This window comes from Asterias amurensis, chromosome 22, assembly GCF_032118995.1.
Source record: "Asterias amurensis chromosome 22, ASM3211899v1".
NCBI lineage: Eukaryota > Metazoa > Echinodermata > Asteroidea > Forcipulatida > Asteriidae > Asterias > Asterias amurensis.
Window position 1 is genome coordinate 4,016,208 of NC_092669.1, and position 25,821 is coordinate 4,042,028.

At 39.5% G+C, this 25,821-nt stretch overlaps 2 protein-coding genes across 2 annotated transcripts; one reads left to right on the forward strand and one right to left on the reverse strand.

Annotated features, from left to right (window-relative positions):
* The first annotated feature begins 5,248 nt into the window (after nucleotides 1-5,248).
* LOC139954052 (uncharacterized) lies at nucleotides 5,249-8,731 on the forward strand. Its single transcript, XM_071953714.1, has 3 exons — nucleotides 5,249-5,543; nucleotides 7,070-7,153; nucleotides 8,175-8,731. Exons 1-3 carry the CDS (start codon nucleotides 5,249-5,251, stop codon nucleotides 8,729-8,731), a joined length of 936 nt encoding a protein of 311 aa, XP_071809815.1.
* Nucleotides 8,732-13,164: 4,433 nt separating this feature from the next.
* LOC139953760 (lipase maturation factor 2-like) lies at nucleotides 13,165-25,481 on the reverse strand. The gene is made up of 14 exons (XM_071953318.1): nucleotides 25,440-25,481; nucleotides 25,054-25,195; nucleotides 24,079-24,332; nucleotides 22,718-22,969; nucleotides 22,016-22,168; nucleotides 20,680-20,803; nucleotides 19,637-19,777; nucleotides 19,223-19,328; nucleotides 18,766-18,865; nucleotides 16,963-17,148; nucleotides 16,120-16,288; nucleotides 15,047-15,137; nucleotides 14,050-14,161; nucleotides 13,165-13,314 (listed from the first exon to the last, which is right to left on the reverse strand). Exons 2-14 carry the CDS (start codon nucleotides 25,145-25,147, stop codon nucleotides 13,165-13,167), a joined length of 1,932 nt encoding a protein of 643 aa, XP_071809419.1. The 5' UTR covers nucleotides 25,148-25,195; nucleotides 25,440-25,481.
* Nucleotides 25,482-25,821: the final 340 nt, after the last annotated feature.

Here is a 25,821-nt window from a genome sequence, read left to right on the forward strand (position 1 = left end):
TAAACCTCTCCCCATTACTCGCCACCAAGAAAGGTTTTATGCCACTAATTATTTTGAGTAATTACCAATAGTGTCCACTACCTTTAACGGACAGATTTTCTGTGACGGAATGGCGATCGTATCACAAGATGAAGTGAACATTATTGTTCATATAGAATGGTTTATTAAAAAATGTCATAAGCAGCCACATGCTGAATTGCAACAATTTACAATAAAAAGGGTAAACAATACAAAAATTGATAAAAAAGTTATACAAATTACATTAAAATTTGACATTAGGAATTTCCTGATAAAAGAAAATAAGGGACATAACCAGTTAGGAAATAACAAAATAGTGCGCTTTCAGAAGGAAGCCATTCTGATTACCATTAATTCTACAATCTGATAATGTTGTTTATAACGGCCAAACCTTATTTACCATTTATTTAAAGGCAGTGGACACTATTGGTAATTACTCAAAATAATTATTAGCACAAAACCTTTCTGCGAAACCAACTGCGAAGGCTAGTCTTTTACAATTACCAATAGTGTCCACTGCCTTTAAGTATAAAAGATACTTACCGATTCCCCATGGCTTCACAGGATTAAACAAATGAGCTCCTTCTCAGCAAATTACGTTACTACACCATAATTCACAACATCCAAATACCTATGCTGTATAAACAACATAAATAAGGCAGACCTGTTTTTAGCTTCCGTTCATCGATATCTGAGGCTCCGTTAACGGCGTTCAATTTATGCTGGCATCTCCCTCACCGTACAGCTCATTTGCTTTATCTGTCTTGTCTGCCACACTTCTCTTGTAAAAGATCGTTTTTAAGATTCCAGTACAGCCGTTACTTTACTCGCAGTGTAGTGTTTGAAGAGGTTGTTATATTCCTCTTTCTGTGTTTACGGAGCCACTTAAAGGCAGTACACGTTGATGTAAAAGGCTGGTTTACTTTATAGAGCGATTGGTCACCATTCGTCCGGTTACGATAATACAATTATGTTTTATCCCCCAGCGGCAATTCGTTCACTCTGTTTCTATAAGTGATGGGCGGTGTTAACGAACCCAGAACTGACCATCTTTTTAAGTAGGACTGTTAAAGGCAGTGGATACTATTGGTAGGCCTACATGTAATTACTCCAAATAATTGTTAGCATAAAAAGGTACTTGGTAACGAGCATTGGAGAGCTGTTGATAGTATAACATTGTGAGAAACGGCTCCATCTGAAGTAAAGTAGTTTTTGAGAAAGAGGTAAATTCTCACTCAAATATTAAAAGACTTCAGCTGAAGCCTTTTCGGGGTGGTTTTATCTTTCATTATTCTCTAATTCTATGATCAATTGAATCCAAATGTTCACAGTTTTGTATTTAGGTGGGATACACCAAGTGAGAATATCTTCCAAGTCTATTTTCTATACCATCCGCCTTGGTAATAGTTAAAGTAGGACAGTTTTCTTTTCAGAACTGAGAAGTCTCCCGAACCTCCGATTATCTACTCCGCTGCATTAGAATAAAGCAAGACAGTTCTCTAAGAACAACTCTACCTGGCAAGTAGATACACACATGGTGTTACCGCAAACCAAATATTCATCTTTGACAATTATTACCAAACGTGTTCAGTGCCATGTAGATACCGTTTGTCGATCTTATTTTGGACATTGACCATTACTACTCACTGTGGATGAAGATGTATGTAATACAATACACCTGTATAAATTTCAGCTTCATTAGTAGTCCACTTTTTTAGGAGAAAAAGTAAAAATCACAGCACATCAGGAGAGACGCGTATAATGAATACGTTGTGCATGCTAAAATAATGTTCGTCTCCTGAGACGACGTTTGTCACAATGTTTTACTAATTAATTTTTCCAAACTGCATCGCCTCGGCAAGTAATAATTTCAGGGTAGATTATTTCTCTCATTATCTTCAAACCGTGTAAGTTGAATGTAAATCAGATCTGCGTACTATGGTGTCTTGTGTCGTTTAAAAGTGCACCAAACCCTTTAAAGACACTGAACACTATTGGTAATTGTCAAAGACCAGTCTTCTCACTTGGTGTATCTCAACAAATGCATACAATAAAAAACCTGTGAAAATTTGAGCTCAATAGGACGTCGAAGTTGCGAGATAATAATTGAACGAAAAAACACCCTTGTCACACGAAGTTGTGTGCTTTCAGATTTCGAGACCTCCAAATCTAATTCTGAGGTCTCGAAATCAAATTCCTGGAAACTTACTTCTTTCTCGAAAACTACGTTTCTTCATGGGGAGCCGTTTCTCACAATGTTTTACACTAATCAACAGTTCTTCATTGCTTGTTATCAAGTAAGTTTTTATGCTAACAATTATTTGAGTATTTTACCAGTAGTGTCCATTGCCTTTAAACAAGTATGGAGAGGATGCCCATTAACTGTCTGTACTCAGCCATTACCTCTGTCGGTTGTGACTGATGGGGAACCCTAGAAGCGTTCGGGTGAGCACGAGTGGATGATGCCCCCTTCGCCAATTGATTTCCTTGCCCCCCCCCACCCCACCCCACCCGATCCATTTAATTCTGACATAATTGGGTTTTGAGAAAATAGAATTAGCTGCATGTTGCAAACTGCTTACCAACCAAAAGGACATACGCATGTTTGTTATGTTGTCCTATAGCCTTCCTGAAAGACTCTGCTACATAATAGGTTCGAAACGTCGACCAGGCTATTAACTTTTTTGTTTGCATTTTTGATCAGACGATTTGGGTGAAACGAACGAAAATGTTATGAGAGACAAGTGTTGCAAAAACTGTTGTAAACAAATAGTTATTATGTTTCCGTAAGAGAAAATGTAGCTTCAATTTTGAAGTTAGAGTGTCGTGGCCGAGCTGAAAAGAGCACCGAATTCAAACTCAGGTGTATCTGTTCATCAGAAGAGTGTGGGTTCGAATCCCAGTCGTGACAAAATGTGTCATTAAGCAGGACACTTAACCATTGCTTCGTCCGTCGGATGGGACGTTAGGCCGTTGGTCCCGTGTGTTGTGAAACGCACGTTAAAGAACCCAGTGCACTTATCGAAAAGAGTAGGGGTTCGCCCTGGTGTTCCTTGTTTAATTAAATGGAAGCATATTGCACCAAAGCACCGTGTGAACCATTACAGGATGCTAGGAAAAGGTCCTTGAAAGAAAGACAGAATTGATGGATCTTTGATACGCCTTCAGGGGTGTGATAAAGCGCTTTAATAAGAACATAGTGTTATCAAAATTTGGCGGGAAACCAGGACATTTCTTGTATTCTGTCGTTTTCTGAGTCTCATTTTTAAAGACACTGGACACCTTTGGTAATATTGTCAAAGGGTCACCAGTATTTTCACCTGGTTTATCCCCAAATTATTCATAACATAAAAAAATCTGTGAAATAATTTGAGTCATTTGGTAATCGGAGTTGCATGCAAGGCCCTTGTTGCACAAAATCATGTATCTGCTTTCGGATGCACAAAATAAAGGCTTTTATTATTTGTGTGAGGGGAAATTACCTCTTCCTCCAAGGTACTTCAGAGCTCGGTAGACGTTCATTTCCTTACATGGTCTCATGTACAAGATGGATCATTGCTATATACATTTTGTTTTCCCGCTATAGGCCGACCCCCCCCCCCTTGTGGGCCCGGTCTGGTAATGCTGTGTCATAAAATCAACCCCCCCCCCCCCCAGGACTCCCCCACCCAATTCATCCGCAGTGCTATATCATGTTTGCATTGATAGCAAACATTATTCACAAAACCTGATATTATTATTATCACAAGCTTCTAATGTATTTCCTCATGAGGCATAGAAAGGACAAGCTCATAACAGTAGACTTTACACAGTCGCCTGGGGAGGGTGATATCAGATGACATACTCTCGTCCCTACACCCCCCCCCCACCCACTTTAATCCTCTCCACCCCCGCAATCGGGATTTTAACAATATTGATACATCGCCGCTAGCTTCGCATAACATTCATTCATTCCAACAGCCGATGTAATGTTAAAGGGTTTATAAGGCAGTGGTTACTCAAAATAATTTTTAGCACAAAACCTTACTTGGTACGAAGTAATGAGGAGAGGTTGATAATTATGAAAAATTGTGAGAAACAGCTCCCTCTGAAGTAAAGTATAGTTTTCGAGAAAGAAGTAATTTTCATCGAATTTGATTTCGAGACCTCAGATTTAGAATTTGAGGTCTCGAAATCAAGCATCCGAAAGCGCACATCTTGTTTTCGTGTGGCAATGTGTTTTTTTTTTTTTTTTTTTTTTTCCATTAATATCTCGCAACTTCGACGACCAACTGAGCTCAAATTTTCACAGGTTTGTTATGTTTTGCATGCTGAGATACACCAAGCGAGAAGACTGGTCTTTGACATTTTTACCAAAAGTATCCAGGTCTTTAATTCATTCCAACAGCCGATATAAAATATTAAAGGCAGTGGACACTATTGGTAATACTCAAAATAATTATTAGCATAAAACCTTTCTTGGTGGCGAGTAATGGGGAGAGGTTGATGGTATAAAACATTGTGAGAAACGGCTCCCTCTGAAGTGCCATAGTTTTCGAGACCGAAGTAATTTTCCACGCATTTGATTTCGAGACCTCAAGTTTAGAACCTGAGGTCTCGAAATCAACCATCTAAACGCACACAACTTCGTGTGACGGGTTTTTTCTTCTTTCATTATTATCTCGCAACTGTGATGACAGATTGAGCTCAATTTTTCACAGGTTAGTTATTTTATGCATAGTTGAGATACACCAACTGCGAAGGCTAGTCTTTGACAATTACCAATAGTGTCCACTGCCTTTAAAGGGTATAGCTAAGAGAGGTTTGCGGTGTCATGTGAATCTCTTGACTATTGAAAAGATAACCCTTTAATGCAGTAGGCCCGTTACACTCTCGAGGACTCGATATCTCCAGTTAGAAAAAAACTTGCTACAGGTTTGTGCACAAAACTCTGCGGTTTTACAGTGCAAATTCATGTTGGCCTACTAATAACGTTTTAAACGACTAAAAAATATTTATATTTTGTTAATAATTATTTGTAACTGCCTCTTTAAAATCTGGAAAATTTATTCGCTTTGCCAACAACTAATAATGAAATCGATATTACGAAATGAGTTTACCCGAAAATAAAAAATTAATGCGAGCAATGTTTTCTTTTCGAGCGAATGTTTTCTTAAGAAAAAAAAAAAAAAAAAAAAAAAAAAAAAACATGCCAACTCCAGAGGGCGCTGCGGGCACTTATTGCAAAAAAATGGCGGAACAGTTTCCCGAAGATTTTTTCTACAGATCAGACGTCAGATATTTTTCTGACGTGTCTAGCACGGACAGTAGCGACGAGGAAGAACCACCAACCAGTTCCAAACAAAAAGAGGATGACGAACCAGCCATTTCTTGCTTTTGTGGTTCAAGGGCTACGAAGAAGATGATCGGGTGCGATTCGGGGGGTTGTGCGATCGAGTGGTTTCATTACAGGTGTGTGGGCTTCACTTCTGAAACTCTACCGGCCGGTCAGTGGATGTGTGACTGTTGTCGTCTAGAATCGAAAGGTAAGTAAGCTCTCCTCCGCACTGAATCAAATGTACACAACACAGCAATATTATTAGTGTTAACTCCTGAGGTTGTTATCCTTTTGTAATTTGTAATCCAAAGGGAAACGATCGTCAATCATCATGTGTCAATAAATTATAGCATTTCAAACTTACATTTTTCAGGAGGCCTACTTCTATATAATATAATTATAAAGTTCTAAAGTTCTAATAAGTATATTATAGTAATAAAATAAAGAGCTTAAAACTTTACTTAAAGGCAGTGGACACTATTGGTAATTGTCAAAGACTAGCCTTCACAGTTGGTGTATCTCAACATATATGATGCATAAAATAACAAACCTATGAAAATTTGAGCTCAATCGGTCATCGAACTTGCAAGATAATAACACTGAAAGAAAAACACCCTTGTCACACGAAGTTTTATGCGTTTAGATGGTTGATTTCGTTCGAGACCTCAAGTTCTAAACCTGAGTCCTGAGGTCTCGAAATCAAATTCGTGGAAAATTGATTCTTTCTCGAAAACTATGGCACTTCAGAGGGAGCCGTTTCTCACAATGTTTAATACCATCAACCTCTCCCCATTACTTGTCACCAAGAAAGTTTTTATGCTAACAATTATTTTGAGTAATTACCAATAGTGTCCCGAATCCACTGCCTTTAACTTTGTGTTTTTGTTGTGTGTAATGTATAATTTTATGGAAAAGTTCCCGTTTGACACCATCACCTTTTCATTTGGTATAAACAAAATAAAGTATCTAATGTAATTTGCCTCAGCTCTGCTCAGTCAATGAGATATCCCTTTTTGTAAAAATGAATGAAAAAGTGGTGGCACCATACGGAAAGTAGATCGAAAATGTCAATTAAATTGTGCCACTGCATGACTGTCAGTGTCATTGTTGTGATTTTGACATGCATTTGTGTTTTGTTTTTCTTTCTCAAAAACTATAGGCCTAGTTACTTCAGAGGGAGCCGTTTCTCACAATGTTTTATTATATATCATTCATTCATTTAACACAACAGCTCTCCGAGTCCATTTCTTGTTTTACCAAATAAGTTTTGCTGCTATTGCTTTCTAGAAAAATATAAGGCCGAGTAAAAAGAAAAACATGTTTCACGTCCGGGTTTTTCAAAAAAAGGAGGAAGAGGGGCTTTTTATTTTTTTTATTTTTTTTCAAGATGGCCGCCATTCTTTGTTAAAATGTCAAATATCCATTGTTTTTTCTACTGCTGAAATACACAAAACATAAATGAAACAATTTATAGTCGAGGCATTCAGACAAGACATTCAGATTGTTTTTGCTGAGATCATTTAAAATAACCCTCTTTAAAATAATAAAATAAAATAAAATGTGCATAACAAAAATAATAATAATAATTAAAAAAATGGAGGCGGCCTGTAAAAAGGAAGCGGGCGGGGACGCTAAACATGTTTCTTTTTTTACTTGGCCTAAGTGAATTACTGTTTTGCGTAATTACCAATGCAATTGTGCCCAGTGCCTTATAAAGTATTTCTCCTTCAACAGGTATACCTGTACAGCCGGAAGCTGAGAAAGCCACACCCAAAAAAAACAGAAAGCAAGCTGCCTCCAAAAAGAAGTCGAAGGAAGGTAGGAAAGAGAGGGAAGAGTAGGGGGCCGGGTAGAAATAATAGGAACTAGGCCTATACGAACATCTCCATGGTTATTAATTTTGTTTTTTACCCTGAAACGATGTGTGTTACTGTTAGCACTGTATACTCAGTAGTTTCCCGAATCCTGTGAAAAAAAATATCACAGGCATGTTACTCTGGTGGGATTCGAACCCACGACCCTTGCAGTTCTAGAGCAGTGTCTTACCAACTAGACTACATGTGCATGTACCTCCATGGCTTTTGGCAATTGTGCGTAAAGCGCCCGCCTCTCTCACCAAGGTGTTTTGTCTTTCATTATTGTTCTGCAACTTCGGTGACAAAGTGAATATGGTCTTTGACGGTTCCCAAACGTGTCTATTTGTGACTTTAAAGGAAATGACATACCAGCAAGTTGAAGGCAGTTCCGTCTGCAAGCAAGATACAAAGGCCTGATACTTCAGGGAGCAACGAAGGTACATGTAGCTGCCTCGATGCCCCCTGTTTATTGCCTTTGTGCCCTTGAAATGCTTCAGTAGAAATTTACAATTTCCTCATCAGGGTGTTTTTTTTTTGTTTTTTTTTTATGCAAGTCGCCTGACACACAAGGCCTGAAGGCCACTTCAAGGTGTGGGCTACAATTATTTTTTTCCAGAGGCCGTTGCCACCTACTCCTAGGGCTGAAACAGGGTTACCCCCTTTACAGTCCATACGGATGTAGGCTTGGGCATCATCAATTCGAAGCCTGGTCGCTAGAGCAGAAAGCACTACCTCCCCAATTTTATGTAGCAAGTGTCACGACCGGGATCCGAACCCACACCCTGCTGATCAAACACCAGTGCTTGAGCATGTTGAATCCGGTGCTCTTAACCGCTCGGCCATGACACTGCCGCGACTGGTACTATTTACCATTTGGGAGAAAATGCATTGGTGCCCTTTCAAAACACACCTCAAATGTGTCCAGTTCACTGGTATCCTGACTATTAATTTTAACCATGTGCAAATTTATCTTTTTGTTGCAGTAAAGAAAGCTACCACGAGGAAAAAAAAGCCGGTCCAGTGTCTTTGGTGTGGCCTCTGGGTCGGCAGCAAAGTCAGCCTCAATCGGCATCGGAGAAACTTTCACGAGAACCAGAGACTGTTGAAGTGCAAAGGCTGCCCGAAAAAGTTTATTGATAAAGAGCAGTTGAAGATACATTATCAGAAGTGGCACACGACCGAGGGCATCGCGGACTGCATCATATGCGGGCAAGAATTCCTAAAGGCAAGGCAACTACGGTTACACCATCGGAAGCACACGGGTGAGAGGTCGCATCGATGCGATTTATGCGGACAAGGGTTCGTTTTGAAGTTTTTGTTACGGAAGCATATAGAGGAAGATCACAAGGATGGGGAGGTACCTCCTGAAGACGTTGTGGTGGTCTCGGTAAACGGACTAGCAACGGAGAGGCATAACTACGCACAGAAGGACAGGATATTCAAATGTGGGTCGTGTGGTCTGCTGTTCGATAAGGAAATGGACCTCGTTATTCATCAAGTGGACCATCAGATAGCGGGTCTAGATGGCGGAGATGACTGAAACTGAATTTTTTTTTTTTTTTTTATTTGAATTTGAATTGAATTGAAGAGAAAGATGTTGGGGCATGGTTGGCTTGTGTGTAAAGTGCTCACTTCATTACCAAGGTGACCCTGGTTCGATACCCGACCAGGGCCCAATTTCATAAAGCTGCTTAAGCACAAAATTGTGCTTAAGCAAAAAATTCATTGCTTAGTAAAATCAGATTACCGGCCAAGACTCCACTCAATTGTTATGCTAAGTAACAGCTAAATACTAGTCATAAGCAATGTATATGGCATGAGATTTTGGCCAGCTTAAGCAGCTCTATGAAACTGGCCCCTGGGCCATAATTTGAGTTGTGCGCTGGTCCACAAGGGTTTTCCAGACCATTCGGTTTTCCTCCCTCAAGAAAAATCAAGCACTTTCGACCTCTGGCTGTGCTCTGTGGTCATGATGGGTTGATGTGGCTGGCTGCCAAAGGCGCCCTTGCATCCCTGCTTCTCGAACGTGTTGTAGCCGCGTCCTTCGCAATTCAGCTCTTAGCTGCGAGTAAGTATGATTAGCCATCCAAATTATTATTTATTAAGGACAAGATATTGAAATGTAGGTCTCGGGTCTGCTGTTCACTAAGGAAATGGACCTTGTTATTCATCAAGTGGACCATCAGATAGCTGGTCTAGATGGCAGAGATGATAGAACTAAACAGAATCAATCAATCAATCAATCAAAGGTCATTATTTTGTAGAGCGCCAAAATCAGTTTATTCTAAGGGGCTGAGGCACAGTTGAATGGTTAGTAAGCCTGCTGGAACAGGTGAGCTTTAAGGAGTGTCTTGAATGAGGTGACAGAAAGATGTCAGCAGGCCGGATACTTCATGGAGGCAACCCCTCCCCCGGTCATTGCTTTGATGCACTTGAAATGCTCCTGAAGAGAATTACAATTTCCTCAATAATATTTCAATCAATCATCATTTATAAGGCGCTAATCCAACAGTCGTTGCTCATAGCGCCGTACAGTAGGCTTTAATATTAATATTAGTATTTAATAATTAATATTTCCTCCCTTTACTACATTGTAGGCCCTATGAACCTTTATCACGGTGTTGTCATCTTGAAATTACTACATTCCAACTCATTGTAAACCAAACTGAGATTGGACGAACTAATAGTCTGGTGCCATGCGCAATGAATGTTAGCCTTCATTACTGTTATTGAAAACTGGGAACATGACCAAGATGGTGACGGCATGATAAAGGTATATAGGCCTTCGGAGGCAATGAAGGCAATATTCCTCTTAGAGTGCCCTTTACCAAGGAGAAAATGCCTTGGTGCCCTTGCCCTTTCAAAAACAAAGCATACAAGCCAAAAGTCTGCTCACTCCATTTCAAAAAGGAAATGGATTGGTAGGTGGATGATTGCAACTGGCGAGTGGGGAAAGGAAATCCTACTTGGGGAGGTGTTATTGGCAGTTGGTCATGCAGAGAACCATGCTCCTGGCTATCGGCAAAGGTGCCCAGTGGCTTTAAAAATATAAAAAGTGAATCAAATGAGAAACAAACTGTAAAGTCCCAGTCGTAATATTTATTACTAGCTACAGGTACATGTACCAAGAAATATGAAACTACACCTGCAAAAGTTTTGAAAATTACCCTTTAGATTTTTAAAGACCGGATATTTATGCAACCAATGAACAAAACTTGGTCTTGTACTTAATAATAGTTTTATAAACCTTAGCCTTGCTCAAGGCAGTCGCATTATTCGCTCCGAAAAGACGCCGCTGTAAACCCACCCGTATACCCTGTGCGTGGTGCGTGCGATCACACCGCATGACCCACCCGTATACACACTGTCACATCGCACGAATACTGTGCACATAAGTTATCCGCACTCGTACATGTACCACTAACCGCATGCGGATAGTGGTACGAGTGCGGATGACTTACTGTGCACAGTAGTCGATGTTACGCACAGTGAATACGGGTGGGGTTTTATACAGCGGCGGTCTTTTTTCAGAGTGAATAATTCGACTGCCTTGAGCAAGGCTATATAAACCTTTGTAATCTGAGATATTGTTGGCATGGAATTAAAACACTTCAGATATTGCAGCCTTCTTCCTTAAAGGCACTGGGGTGGATTTCACAAAGGTAGTCCTAACTTAGGACTAGTCCTAGACAATGCTAAGAGATAGGACCGGTCCTAAGTTAGGACCAGTAACTCATCCTAACTTAGGACTGGTCCTATCTCTTAGCATTGCCTGGGACTAGTCCTAAGTTAGGGCTACCTTTGTGAAATGGACTCTGTCATGTCTGTGGTGGTAATGTGTTCCAATCTTTAATAATGGTTTTGGGTATGAATGAATATACCCCCGGCAGTGATTCAAAAATTATGGCCCATTAGACAAATATATCTTGGGTACAAAAAGGCATTTGATGTACTACATTATCAGTTTTGTAAAATCTTCTTGTTTGTATGGAAATAAATGTTTGATTGATTGATTATACAGTTCTACAATAATACAAAAATGCATACTGACACATGATTTGTATAAAATATTGTAAATATTTCAGAAGGCAGTTTGTTTTTAAAAGTCCTTTTGGCAGAGAGAAATGTATAAAAGTCAAATGTTTGAACTTGCATAACTATTTTGTTATTGATACTGTGTACATGTTGGGTTTAACCAAAAGTTTATCACAATAAATTGCAACCCGAGTGTACCATACCTTCTATGCTAGCAATGCGTTTCTTCTGTCTGTACAGCGGGTATTGTGTGAAGACCTAAACTTTCTATTAATTGATTTGCATTGTTACAAATGTACGTCACTCATTTACTTTCAGTAAGCACTGGAAGGTTTACATGCCGTGTGGCTGGTCATGGCCGAGCGGATTATCGCACTGGGCTCAAGCTCTGGTGTTTCTAATCAGCCGAGTGTGGGTTCGAGTCCTGGCCGTGGCACCTGTATCCATAAGCAATTTACTTAACCATTATTTTGCTTTGTCCTATTGGATGGGACGTACATGTAAAGCTGTTGTTCCTGTGTGGTGTGTAACGCGCGTACATATACAAGGAGAACCCAGTGCACTTATCGAAAAGAGAAGAGGGTTGCCCCGTTGTCCCTGGTTTGATTGGCTGCATATTGTTAAAGGAACACGTTGCCTTGGATCGGTTCGAGTTGGTAACCGTTTGTTATAAAATGCATATGGTTGGAAAGATGTTTTAAAAGTAGAATACAATGATCCACACAAATTTGCGTGGTTTTCCTTTTACTGTTTGAACTAAACACGGTCGGCCATTTATGGGAGTCAAAAATTTGCAGGCCTGATTATCAGAAGCCTAAATTTGTATCAATCATTAGGCCTATGCCTTTTTCCTTGCTGACGGTTGGCAGCGCTTTGAAATTAAAATCATTAGTACAGTGTAAGCATGAAATTTGTCACTAAGCAGCTTTGCTATGAAATTTTGCACCAGTCTGAAGTTTTACTCCTTGCCCTTAAACTGAGCATTAAATTCAGCCTTTTTCTGTCCAGCAATAGATTTAATTCAAATGAAATGAAACAATAATACCTTTAAAGGGAGGGTATACCTTAAGTTATTACTCTGAAATTAACGATTGATGGGAGTGTCGTGGCCGAGCGGTTAAGAGCACCGAATTCAAACTCTGGTGTTTCTGATCAGCAGAGTGTGGGTTCGATTCCCCAGCCGTGACACTTGTGTCCTTAAGCAAGACACATAACCATTGCTTTGTCCTTCGGATGGGACGTGAACTCATTGGTCCCATGTGTTGTGTAACACGCATGTAAAAGAACCCAGTGCACTTATCGTAAAGAGAAGGGGTTCGCCTGTTCCTGGCTGGATTGGCAGCATATTGCGCCACAGCACCTTGTAAACCATTACATGGTGCTTAAGGATTAAGTCTTATACCTCAAAAATTCACCCCACTCCTTGCAGTAATAATACCTGGCGCTTTGTATCCTTTGGCAAAAGGCGCGTTATAAATACGGTTATTATTATTATTATTATTAACGACCGTGAAAACTTACTTGATAAAAAGCACTGGAATACAGTTGATGTTACATGTCTAAGCACACATTTGTATGCAACAAGAGTATCTTTTCTTTCATAATTTTCTTGCAACTTTCTTTTAGCATCTGAAAGTAGACAATTCTATTATTTTCTTGCATTTTCGATGACCAATTGCGCCAAAATTTTCACAGGTTTGGAACTCTGCCAGGTCCATGTTTACCACCATCCTACAATCTAGACTGTTTTTTCAGAGGAATATCAATTCCTACCTTCAGCTCCCATGAGTTCTTTTCACTTTTGAAAATTTTGAAAATTTATCTTCTTGTAGCCCCATACCAAGAGTGCATCAAAACAAAAGTTACATGTCAACAAATTTACAATTATCAAAAGTATACCCTGTCTTTAAGAAAAACCTGAAACATACTTAAGTACTTTTAACTGATGCGGCTGAGAACAACCGCAGGCACAAAAAGGGAAAATATTAATATCGGTCCGGATAGTGTCCCGATGTAACTCCGTATTGCCGACAATAACAACTGTATGAAACTTTCCGTTGCTGCATTTTTCTTGCTTTTGGTCGATCCCTGGAAAACAAAAACACAATCCGGAATACGTTTTATCATTTGTTGGTAAATACTCAAAACAATTGTTAGCATAAAAACTTACTTGGTAACGAGTAGTGGAGAGCTGTTGATAGTATAAAACAGTGAGAAACGGCTCCCTCTGAAGTAATGTAGTCTTTGAGAAAGAAGTAATTTCTTTACTCAAATATGTAAAGGCTTCAGGCCTGAACTCTTTTAATGTTTTTTAGGCACCTGAAAGCAGGTTTGTGCAACAATGGTGTTTTTCTGTCATTATTCTCTTGCAACTTTCACACATCTGTTGTTATGCATAATATGTTTGGATACACCAAGTGAGAAGACTGGTCTTCGACAATTACCAAAGGTGTCCAGTGCCTTTAATGGCAGTGGACACTATTGGTAATTACTCAAAATAATTATTAGTATAAAACCTTACTTGGTGATGAGTAATGGCGAGAGGTTGATAGTATAAAACATTGTGAGAAATGGCTCCCTCTGAAGTGCCATAGTTTTCAAGAGAGAAGTTATTTTCAACGAATTTGATTTCAAGGTCTTGAAATCAAGCATCTGAAAGCACACAACTTCATGTGACAAGGGTGTTTTTTCTTTCATTATTATCTCGCAACTTCGACGATCAACTTTGATAATTACCAAAGGTGTCTTAGTGCTTTGTGAATCTGACGCCTGGGCTTGACTTCACAAAGAACGATTTGATCTCAATAAATGTGAAACAATTACCTGAATTATTCCATGATGTTGAAGATGATCTTTCAATCCTTTGGTTTCTTTCGATATTGCTGGCATGTAATCTCGCTCAAACTTGCGCCTCCACCATTTTGAAGAAGTTGATCTGAAAGATATTAATGAGCATAGAGGGAGAGAGAGAACCGTCATTTTCTGTGGTTACTTCTCTCTATTTTGATGGGAGCATGGTTCTGGTCATGCCAGTAGGATAAGAGCACCAAACTCGAGCTCTGGTGTTTCTGATCAGCAGAGTATGGGTTCGAATCCCCAACCGTGACATTTGTGTCCTTAAAGGAACACGTTGCCTTGGATCGGTCGAGTTGGTCTTTGAAAAGCGTTTGTAACTGTTTTTTATACAATGCATATGGGTAGAAAGATGTTGTAAAAGTAGAATACAATGATCCACACAAACATGCCTCGAAATTGCGTGGTTTTCCTTTTACCTCGTCGACTAACACGTCGGCCATTTATGGGGGTCAAAATTTTGACTCCCATAAATGGCCGATCATGTTAGTTCGCACAGTAGAAGGAAAACCACGCAATTTCGAGGCAAACCTGTGTGGATCATTGTATTCTACTTTTAAAACATCTTTCCAACCATATGCATTTTATAAAAAACGGTTACAAACGCTTTTGTTTTCACCAACTCGTCCGATCCAAGGCAACGTGTTCCTTTAAGCAAAACACTTAACCATGATGCTTTGTCCTTTGGATGGGACGTAAAGCTGTTAGTCCTGTTTGTTGTGTAACGCATGTAAAAGAACCAAGTACACTTATCGAAAAGAGAAGGGGTTCGCCTGGCTGTGGCTGCTGTATGCGCCGTAGCACCTTGTAAACCCTTATAAGGGGCTAAATAGTTGGGTCTCAGAATTCATCACTGCAATAACCCATCTTTCTAAAAGCCTTGAGTACCTTGTTTGGTAGATACATGTACATTGTACGTGCGCTATGTTAGACTTTGATGTTATTATTATTAGTAAGATATACTTACTTTAGTGTTGTGTAGTGGTATGTATAAAGCTTAGCTCTGACGTACTTCGGAGGTTTATCCGGGAAGGGATTTGAACCCATCAAATCCAAAACTGCAGACAGAAAACAAATTGAAATAAACTGACTTTTTAAAACATACGTTACAAAGCTGATTTTCCTGAGTACACTTTCTAACGAGCAATGGAATAATAAACAATAATAATAACACAGCATTTATAAAGGTGGGCTAAATCTGGTGAAAAAAACATTCAAAGGCGCCGGTCAAGATGGAAAGAGGGAAAATTCTCAAGTGTTGGGGAAAGCAAGTGTGAACAGGTGTGTCTTAAGTTGATGCTGAAAGATGGCGATGTCATGGATTTTCCTGAGGTTTTCAGGGAGTGTATTCCAGAGCCTGGGTGCTGTAATGGAAAACCCCCTGTCCTTGTAGCTGGCTAGACGAGACCGGGGAACAAGGAGCATGTTGCTGGTGAATCTTAGACCTGGTCTTGTAGTACGGGGAGTCAACAGGTTTTGAATATAGAGTGGGGCTGAACCTTGGAGTGCCTTGAAAGTGAGAATGATTATTTTGAATTTGATGCGCTGTTTGATGGGAAGCCAATGTAGATTATAAAGGATCGGAGTGATGTGGTCATGCAATTTGTTTCCAGTCAAAGAGGCGTTGATTGCTGTTGATAGTATAGAACCAAGCCCTCTGAAGTATCGTAGTTTTTGAGAAAGAGGTGATTGTTCCTCAATAAATTATATTAAAAAAACTTCATGCCTAAAGCCTTTTATTAGGCATCTGAAGGCACACACAATTTGTGGTACAAGGTTTTTTTTTTTTTTCATTGTTCTCTCGCAACTCTGTTAACCAATTGAGCCAAAACTACTATTGTTATTTTATGCATGCTGGGATACACCAAGTGAGAATACTGGTCTTTGACAATTACCAAACGTGTCCGTGGATTTAACAATATTTATGAATGTAAAACCACACCGCGAAATTTACAAAAACATAAAGCAAGTTTGACATTGACTAAGTCAAGTTTGATTGTTTGGATTTTGTTTTGTTTTCATCAGTCATGACAGACCTACCCTCTTGCTTCCCTTCAAGTAGACGATAAGCAAAATTGATAAACCAAGGCGCTTGCTCGTAGCTCCCCAGGGCTGCAAACCACATCTGCCAGTCCAACCTGGGCTGGTGGGGGGCCACAAAAGGCGGAGGACCGCTGAGATTTCCTGGCTTGTATAGGAAGTCATATGCCTGGGGGGAGAAGGTAATTGATCGAAGATGGGGGTCAAGTACATGGTGAACATTTCTGAGCAAGGCTGGTGGCCTTGAGTCCCCTCTTTTTTTTACAACCCTGGACCGCCCACGGCGCCCAGATGTTCAATAATAATGTAATAGTATTGTAGGGAGCCCAAGTGCGCCCTCAGTGTTCAACTGTCAAATCCAAATTTGTGTTTTAAATAATTCATAGTAAAATGGGTCGTGGCCTGTAAACTCACTCTACTTTACTTTTGTAGCTTTGAGCAGGAGAGAACATATTTATTTTGGAACTGCACTTCTCTAAGTGCGGTTAAGAGCACCAAATTCCGAATTTAAACTCTATGTTTCTGATCAGCAGAGTGTGGGTTCGAATTGAAGACGTGACACTTGTGTCCTTTACAACTGCTTCGTCCTTGTAAACCCTCAGAATTCATCACTGTAATAACCTATCTTTCTGAAAGTTTGCATAATTGATTCAACTGTCATTTTATCCCCAAAATGTTGTGTGATTTTTAGGGCTGCTATTTGAATGAAGTTTGTTTGTATTGCCAGCCTCTACTCTCTATATCAGCATGTGTGTGCCTCAATACACCCCAGTTGTGGCAAAGCGAGGTATGAGATGGTTTTATTTGTGAAACTCACTAATGGTAGGAGCGTTAATCGTATACCTTCCATCCAGAGTTCAGACTATGACTGCCCTCCATGATGACCTCTGGACGACCTCCGACCCCGGTCATTCTCCTAAAAAGTCCGTAGGAGTGTACGAGATTTAGGTTCCGTACGTTGTCGTGTAGTTGTCTGACCTCGGGAGTGATGCTCGCTGTGGCCCTCTTGTCCACCACACTATGAGGAACCTTGATGGCAAAAATTATTTTCAAAGACAAAATTATTATATATTGAATGCCTTAAAGCCATTGGACCCTTTCGGTTCAGGAAAAAAAACAGAAAGTTCACAGATTTACAAATAACTTACAGGGTTTAAAGAAGGTAGTGGTTAAAGACTTCTCTTGAAATATTATTCCATTACATGCTTTACTTTAAAAAAAAAAAACAGCAAAACAATGATCAATTCTCGTTAACGAGAATTAAGGATTTATTTTAAACACATGTCATGACACGGTGAAACGCGCAGAAACAAGGGTGGGTTTTCCCGTTATTTTCTCTCGACTCCGATGACCGATTGAGCCTAAATTTTCACAGGTTTGTTATTTGATATAGAAGTTGTAGTACACGAAGTGTGGGCCTTGGACAATACTGTTTACCGAAAGGGTCCAATGGCTTTGAAGGCAGTGGACACTATTGATAATTACTCAAAATAATTATTAGCATAAAACCTTTCTTGGTGACCAGTAATGGGGAGAGGTTGATGGTATAAAACATTGTGAGAAACGGCTCCCTCTGAACATGCTGAAGTGCCATAGTTTTCGAGAAAGAAGTAATTTTCCACGATTTTGATTTTAGAACTTGAGGTCTCGAAATCAACCATCTAAACAACGCACACAACTTCGTGTGACAAGGGTGTTTTTTTCTTTCATTATTATCTCGCAACTTCAACAACCGATTGAGCTCAAATTTTCACAGGTTAGTTATTTCATGCACACACGTATGTTGAGATACACCAACTGTGAAGGCTAGTCTTTGACAATTACCAATAGTGTCCACTGCCTTTAACTGATTGTAAGAGAGTGAGACTCATGTATAAGTAATTTTGACACCTTTTGTAAATCAAGTTTTTCGGCCATGACATGAATACTTACTCGCTGTGAATGAAGATGTATGTAATATATTTTACCTGAACAAGTTTTAGCTGTATTATTAGTCACCTTTTAGAGGGAAAAAAAAGTGAAAATCACAGAGCAATGTTTTCTGGAGAGTCGGGTAAATACGTTGTACACGCTAAAATAGACGAAAACTATTTTCGTGACATTGTTTTACTTATTTATTTCTCAAAATATTACAGCGTCTCAGCCAGTAAAATTTGAAGGGAAGCTTTCTACCGTCATTACCTTCAAACCGTGTAAGCTTAAAGCCAGTGGACACTATTGGTAATTGTCAAAGACCAGTCTTCTCACTTGCTGTATCTCAACATATGCATAAAATAACAAACCTGTGACTATTTGAGCTTAATTGGTCGTTGGAGTTGCGAGATAACTATGAAAGAAAAAAACACCCTTGTCACATGAAGATGTGTGCTTTCAGATGCTTGATTTTGAGACCTCAAATTCTAAATCTAAAGGCCTCGAAATCAAATTCGTAGAAAAAAACTTCTTTCAGAAAAACTATATTACTTCAGAGGAAGCTGTTTCTCACAATGTTTTATACAATCAACCTCTCCCCATTACTTGTTACCAAGAAAGGTTTTATGCTAATAATTATTCTGAGTAATTACCAATAGTGTCCACTGCCTTGAATGTAAATCTGTGGACATTGTGTCCTACAAAAAAGCAACCAAATGAAATTAGTTTACCTACCAGGCTGATTGTGAACATGTAGACGGCTAAGCCAGTAATCACTAAGCATTTACAACACGACCACATCTTGGATAAAAGACCTCTCTCCTCGCTAAAACACCTAGGGGGGGAAAGGACCGCAGCAATTATTTTAATATACGGAAAATTGCATCGGGGATATTAAAGAATAATAATTTCGGTTTTACCCATATACACCGATGTGTGTTAGCACTGAATACTCTTTACTTTCCTGAGCTCTCTGACTATCAAAGGCATATTACTCGGGTGGGATTCAAACCTATGTCATTCTACAACTAGACAAAAGGCCATTCAACTTATTGCTTGGCCCCATAACACTAACAGGTTGACACCTGCAATGACGGCCCCATTTTTTATGGGGTGGACTTTGAAAAACTAAAAACATTTATTGACCACCGCTAAAATTGGTCTAGCTACAACCCTGGTCCAAGCAACTAACCTCCAGAGGGCCAGGATAATTTCTGATCCGAGAGAGATTTTTCCGATCCATATCGTATATGGCATGGCATTCTCCAGTGCTTTAAAGAAACCGTCCTGGCTAAAAGCTGAAAGAAAAAAAATTTAATGAAAGAAGGGTTTGTGTCAGTTTTGGTTTCACGTTGCAGGCTGGCATACATGTAGTCCATTATTCAAAACCACAGTTGATGATAATGAATGGTCAGACAGTAAGAGGGTTGACTGTATTGTGTACACGTAGATGCATTACATACATGATATCATATTGCAAGCTGGCATAGTTTATCATTCAAAACCACAGACGATGATAATGAGTGGTCAGACAGTAGGAGGGTTGACTGTGTAATGTGTAGGCTTAAGTGGCAGACGCGGCGTAAAGTGACAACGCTACACTCACCAATTTTAGACTCGATGCTATATTTTTCAAAATCGATCCGCAGAGTGAACAGCTTAATCATGGCGTAAATAATCCCAGCATAAACTCCGAAAGAGATGAGCTTGGTAAAGAGCCGAGAAAAACTGGCCAGCAAAGAATCACCTTCAGTAGAAAAGAAAAGAGAATTAGGAAGACTAATTTAATAGTCCAGGCCTGAGACTTCACTGAGGCAACAAAGGCGATTGCCTCCATGCCCCCTGGTCATCGACTTGGTCATGTTGGTGCCCTTGAAATGCCCCAGTAGAAACTGACAATTCCCTCATCATAGGGTGCCCTTTTATACCAAGGAAACAAATGCCTTGTGTCCTTGCTCCAAATGAAGCATACAGACCTGAAAAAACTGATCAAATGGTCAGCCGTTACTCAAAAAAGAAATGTTTTTTTAAGGACTTTAAGGTGCTTTACATTTTGTGTATGTGGTAGTTTGAAAGATAAGCACACAACAAAATATTTTTGGGGCTTTCACCTGAGAAGTGCTGTACTCAATGCTTGCCTGGAGAGTAAACATGTAGTACTGTGTCAAAGTCGGTGGTATCAGTGTTAAAAAATATGTATTTGAATTGTCCACCTGTATATACCTGTTGTGGCGTGTCATGGCCTAGCGGTGTTTCTGTTCAGAAGAGTGAGGGTTCGAGTCCCAGTTGTGACACCTGTGTCCTTAAGCAAGAATTTTAACCATGATGCTTTGTCCTTTGGATGGGACGTAAAGCTGTTGGCACAGTGTGTTGCGTAAACGAACCCATTGCACTTATCCAAAAGAGAAGGGGTTTGCCCCTTACTTGTTTGATTGGCTGCGTATTGCACCACAGCAATATGTAAAATCTGGTGATATGTAAAATAGCTTACAGTAGGTCTCATAATTAATACGTAGTCCCACATCCTTGCAGGAAAATACTGTGTGTTAAAGCCCTTTAAGCGCCACTGAGTGACAGATATGCACGCTAAAATATAAGAATATATTTGTGTGCTTTAAATTGAATTTGAACCTCATAGAGTTAACCTACTTTTTTCACTGGCGTTTTCTCTACCAAAGAACCGATCATCCAGTAACGAAATACAAAGTGTTATAGTCAGGAGGTTGAAGAAGTTATAGTTGCCCGTTGCTATGATCAGAACCTGCAGCAAGATCTGTTTACAAGTAAACAAAAACAAACAAGATTTTGCTTATTTCTCTTGCAATGACGCTAGATGAGTCGTTAAGAAACCCATCGTTGCATTAATGTATCAATGATGCAAAATTTAATGATAAGTGTTTCCTAAAAAGAATGGGAAGGTGGTGCATTCTGCTCAACCAGCCAGGCTCCTAGTGGATGATACCCATGCCTACATCCTTAGAGGGTCTATGTAACTTTTGTAGGACAAAAAACACAATGTCCATAGATTTACACTAAACGTACACAGTTTGAAGATATTGATAGTAGAAAGCTTCCCTATTACGTGCTGAGGTGCTGTAAAAGTAAATGCAGTAAAACAATGTCATGAAAATAATTTTGAGACGAAAATTATTGTAATCATTTACAAACGTATTTTCATGACATTTTTTTACTCATTTCCCAAAAACTACAAAAGGGAAGCTTTCTACTATCATTATCTTCAAACCCTGTAAGTTTAATGTAACTCTATGGACACTTTGAAAAGGGTCGATGGCCCAAATAAGTTAATTGAGCCCTCACCTTGAGGTAATTAAACAAAATAATAATAATGAAGAAGATAAAATTTGAATTTACTTTTGACAATTACAGATTTAACGCTGTTTTTTTTATGAGTTATGAGCACTAAAAAGTTCATAAACCAAAATGGTGTTTTTTGGTCAAACATTGAACATAAACAGCTATCTATTTTACATGTACTGACCCAATTCACCTGACGCCATATAGAATAATCTTGGATGCGCCATACTGGTGGGCAATGTCACTGTGCGTTATTCACTGAAGTGCGCAATTTTAGACGACTCGGCGTTTCAGGTAAACATAACTGACAACCAAAATGATAAGCGTACGACAGTCGCCGCGTGTGACGTACATGCAAGGGGTCAATACTCTGCGTTATTATCAATGGAACCCCTAGCCCCTTTAGTCCTATACATTGTTACAAGTTGCATCCCTCTGAAGCACAGAGCCTGATCTTTCTTAGTAGTTAAATATTTTACCTACTCTCACTATACTTGTAAGTGTTTATGTCAGTCCATTTGTGTTTTTGTTTGTCTGGGCATGCCTGCCACAACCGCTTTGGCCTTTCTGGTCATGCCCCCCATTTCCAATTCTCATCTTTACTTTTCTTTGTTCTTGTTATTTTGATTCTCCGTTGGAATGGAAATAAACTGAGTGAAACGATCTTTACCTGAGAGTAAAACGAAAACAGACGAAGGTTTCGAATGGGGGAGAAGAACAGAAAGGGTGTCCCACATTCAATGGCATAAACTGCAGCGACGCTAAGCTTCTGAAACCACTGGGGTATCTGGTGAGCGTACCAAGCTAGGGATGTGGGAATACACTGCGGAAGAAAAAGGAAAAGAATACTATTTATGTAACAACTAAAAATTAGAGCAACTATAAATATAAATATTAATAGTAAACTTGCGGGTACAACCATGGGTAAAAACTCTTTTGAAAGAACAGCTTCGATCCTTCCCGCCCAAAAGTGCATCCCTCCAGTCATACATAAGCTCCACCACCTCCAGTAGTCCAGCATTCTCCTGAAGACGAGCAGAGTATACTGTTCGAAACGTCGAGACCAAACCGGCTCTTTTCAGAGCCACCACTCCTTCAAAAGAGTTTTTACCCATGGTTGTATCGGCAAGTTTACTATTAATATTTATATTTATAGTTACTCTTATTCTCCACACCATGCAAAGCTTCAAACACCATTTAACTAAAAATTACATTAAATTCATTACATGCACTGGTTAACAAAGAGTAAGGACTACTATAAAAACGTATGGCTCATCTGAAAAGAACTGTCCTACTTTTTAACTATTACCCGGGCGGATGGTATAGAAAATAGGCTGGGCCTACTACTTTTTTGGGGGTTATGAAACTCTACCTGGGATTCATAATGCCAGTCCATAGCCGTCAGATCCCACCATGTCGGACATAAACTCGTCAACTTCACCACACCGGATGCAAACATCAAACGGAAAAGCAACCAACGGACAAGCCACAGGGTTATCGTGTCGTGCTGGCTGCCGGTCGGTTGACGCCATTTGCTTAGATGAAACGGGGCAACGAGGATGGTGAGGAATCCAGCTTCAAGTAGAAGGATGTCCCATTGGAACCAGAGGAATGTCTGTCCAACCTGATCACAAATAAAATATGTGTTAAATGAGAATAATGTTTTTTTTCTTTTTCTTTTTTAAATGTTTTTTTTTTATATAAATTTTAATGAGTTTCTTTTTATTATTGTTTTCTGTGGTGTTGTGGTATATCTTGTGCAATTTTACACTTTAATATTTTATACGTACGTTTGTTGCTGTATTTTTTTATATAGGCCTACTTGATGAATAAACCATTCAGTTCAATTCAATAGACCCTTCCCATGAAATATGTAAATTGCACGTAGCGCGCACGCACTATTGTTTTGGTTGGCAACATGAGGGAGGGAACATCGCGCTGTTTTGTACACGGCTAATGGGTGCGTGACGCAGACGCGACTGCGCGTCTGCTTAGTGCACAACTCTATGGCGTTTGCCAACCAACAGGGTCTGTACGCATACGTGAATGTTATTAGCATATTTCATGGGAAGGGTCCATTCAATTCATTCTTTACTACGATGCCCGAAGTGATTCTCGACAGACTCTTTTTCTTAAATAGCAGGCGACTACAAGTTTTCTCTAACTTTGATAATCTTGGTCAAGTGCTGCGATTTGGTCTGGTCGCAGCATTCCTTCACCATCAATGAGTCCAAGCAGGCGTTGAACATTTCATGTGTGTGTTGCCTTCCTGGTCATCTTTTCCCATAGTTTGGTGTGTATTAGATGGTTCATCATCTTGCACTCGGGGCAAGTATGTGCCCAAGGAACTAAATGAGTTGCCGATGAGTTCTTATAGACGCTCCACAAGAGGGTTTGAGTTAGTCATTACAGTGTACAGTAGATGGTGGCATTGGTGACATTGTCAGCGTGCTTGATATTGAGAATAATAAGGTTTATCGCGAATAGCAAAATATCAAGAGAGGGCGCTGTTGAACCCACACAAAGGTATAGGCGTTGCATGCGCGAGTCGCAGAAACTGCATAGAAACCGCCCCATATTCCTTCCCACAATGCATTGCGTTTCTGAATCGCAATAAACCTTATGCAATAGCAAGAGGTGCCAAAGCATTTTTTTCAATGTCTTTTGAGACCCAACAAATTTTGAAGAAAAAAAATATTTTTTCAACAAGGACTTTTGTGAACTCCCCCCTACCTCATACACCGACATATAGAGGAACCAGAGCAATGCGAACATGGCGCCGTCTCGCATTCGTCTTGAGATCAGGCAGATAAGCGACACCACGCATCCCAATATGCAAATAAGATCCATCCCTTCTTGAGCCTCCAGGCCGAGGTCCATCGTAAACCACATGAGGGAAGGGCGTTTCTGGAACCGTTTCTCGACGGGTCGACCGTCTGGTTTTAGAACCACTCTGGCGGGCAGGATACCTCCATCTCCATACAGTCCTGATCAATAAATAATAAATAATCAATACAATTTGATAAAGTGATCAATGAATTAGATAACCCTCCTACTTTTAGACCATTTAATCAAAACCAATCTAAATTCTTCTGGAACCGTTTCTCGACGGGTCGACCAACTGGTTTTAGAGCCACTCTGGCTGACAGGATACCTGCATCCCAATACAGTCCTGATCAATAAACCAATAAACAATCAATACAATTGATCAATGAATTATAGTCAACCCTACTGTCAGACTGTTACTGTTTTAATCAAAACCAATAAAAATAGTTGCAAGAATGCAGTTATGTCAGTTTATTTTGTTTTAAAGAAATAAAATAAAAATAGTCAGCAGACTTCGAACGGCAGTTTGGAAACTGCAACCACAATTTACTCCATACATTTTCTTATTTACAGTGGATGCGAAAGGTCAGTTTGTGATAATTAAGAGCAACGGATTATTGAACCAGGCAAGCTTCTAGATTTTAAAAAGAGATGTAGCTGACGACAGAGTCTTCTGCATACTGTATGCAACTTTTTAGTTGCAAAATAAGGAATGGTCGATCACACTTGACTTTTGTACAGTGTTTTGTAGTTTTCTATGGCACCGTTTTGAAAAGAAAAAGAGGAAATCGGCTGAAAAGTTGCAAGCCTAGATCTGAAAGTTTTCAAACCTAAAGTTGAAGTATTTGTCTACAAATATAAATCTGGTAATAATTTGTTCACCTGGTATTTGGACGTACAGCGATGTGAAAGCGCAGAGGTAGATGGCGGACATACACCACAGAAACAGGTCTTTGGTTGCTAGTACTTTGGCCATTGTCTCGCCTACTCAGTCGGAAGTAAACCGTGAGCTAGCCAAATTGATCTGTAAAGTGTAAGAAACAAACCAGAGTCCAGACGATTATTTCACCTTTTTTTTTTGAGGGGGAGGGTTGGAGGAAATCTCGGCAAACAAAACACAGTTTCTATATAAACAAAATCATCTCTACTCCTGATTGATGATATGGGCGTAGGGCTACAATATACAACAATAATTATCCCCTTAAGGCAAAATATGAAATTAAATAATTTTCCATTACCATTTTCCATTACACAACAAAAATATTTACCTTTATGCACGATGACCACGTACCCCATTGGTAATGCACAAAATATGATTGACCAACAACACCCCTCAACAATAATGTCCACGTCCGCCTCTCAGTCACCCTTGGACAAAAATAAATCCAAAACATCACATTTATTGCTTATTTTTCTCATTTAATTATATAATTACTGTCCCTTTTATCTCAGAACCTATTTCAAGAATTATATTAAAAAAAATAACAAGTTAACACATGATTAAACTGAAAATCTCTAAGGCGCGTATGTATATTTGGATGGCACCTTGAGGGAAAAGTTATTGACGTTTTCTGTGAAAACTCTTCGGTGAGTGGTTGAAAAATTAAGTAGGTCACTGTCCCAACCAATCATCTTGCGCGTTATCAACTG

Excerpts from the sequence above, each read along its gene's own strand:
- LOC139954052 (XM_071953714.1), top strand. The coding sequence starts at position 5,249 with ATGGCGGAACAGTTTCCCGAAGATTTTTTCTACAGATCAGACGTCAGA. Across the intron at positions 5,544-7,069 it reads TTGTCGTCTAGAATCGAAAG|GTATACCTGTACAGCCGGAA; the intron begins GTAAGTAAGCTC and ends CTCCTTCAACAG. Across the intron at positions 7,154-8,174 it reads CAAAAAGAAGTCGAAGGAAG|TAAAGAAAGCTACCACGAGG; the intron begins GTAGGAAAGAGA and ends TTTTTGTTGCAG.
- LOC139953760 (XM_071953318.1), bottom strand. The coding sequence starts at position 25,147 with ATGGCCAAAGTACTAGCAACCAAAGACCTGTTTCTGTGGTGTATGTCC. Across the intron at positions 22,169-22,717 it reads ACTGGCATTATGAATCCCAG|TGTATTCCCACATCCCTAGC; the intron begins GTAGAGTTTCAT and ends TTTCTTCCGCAG. Across the intron at positions 17,149-18,765 it reads ACATGTTCACAATCAGCCTG|GTTCCTCATAGTGTGGTGGA; the intron begins GTAGGTAAACTA and ends TTTGCCATCAAG.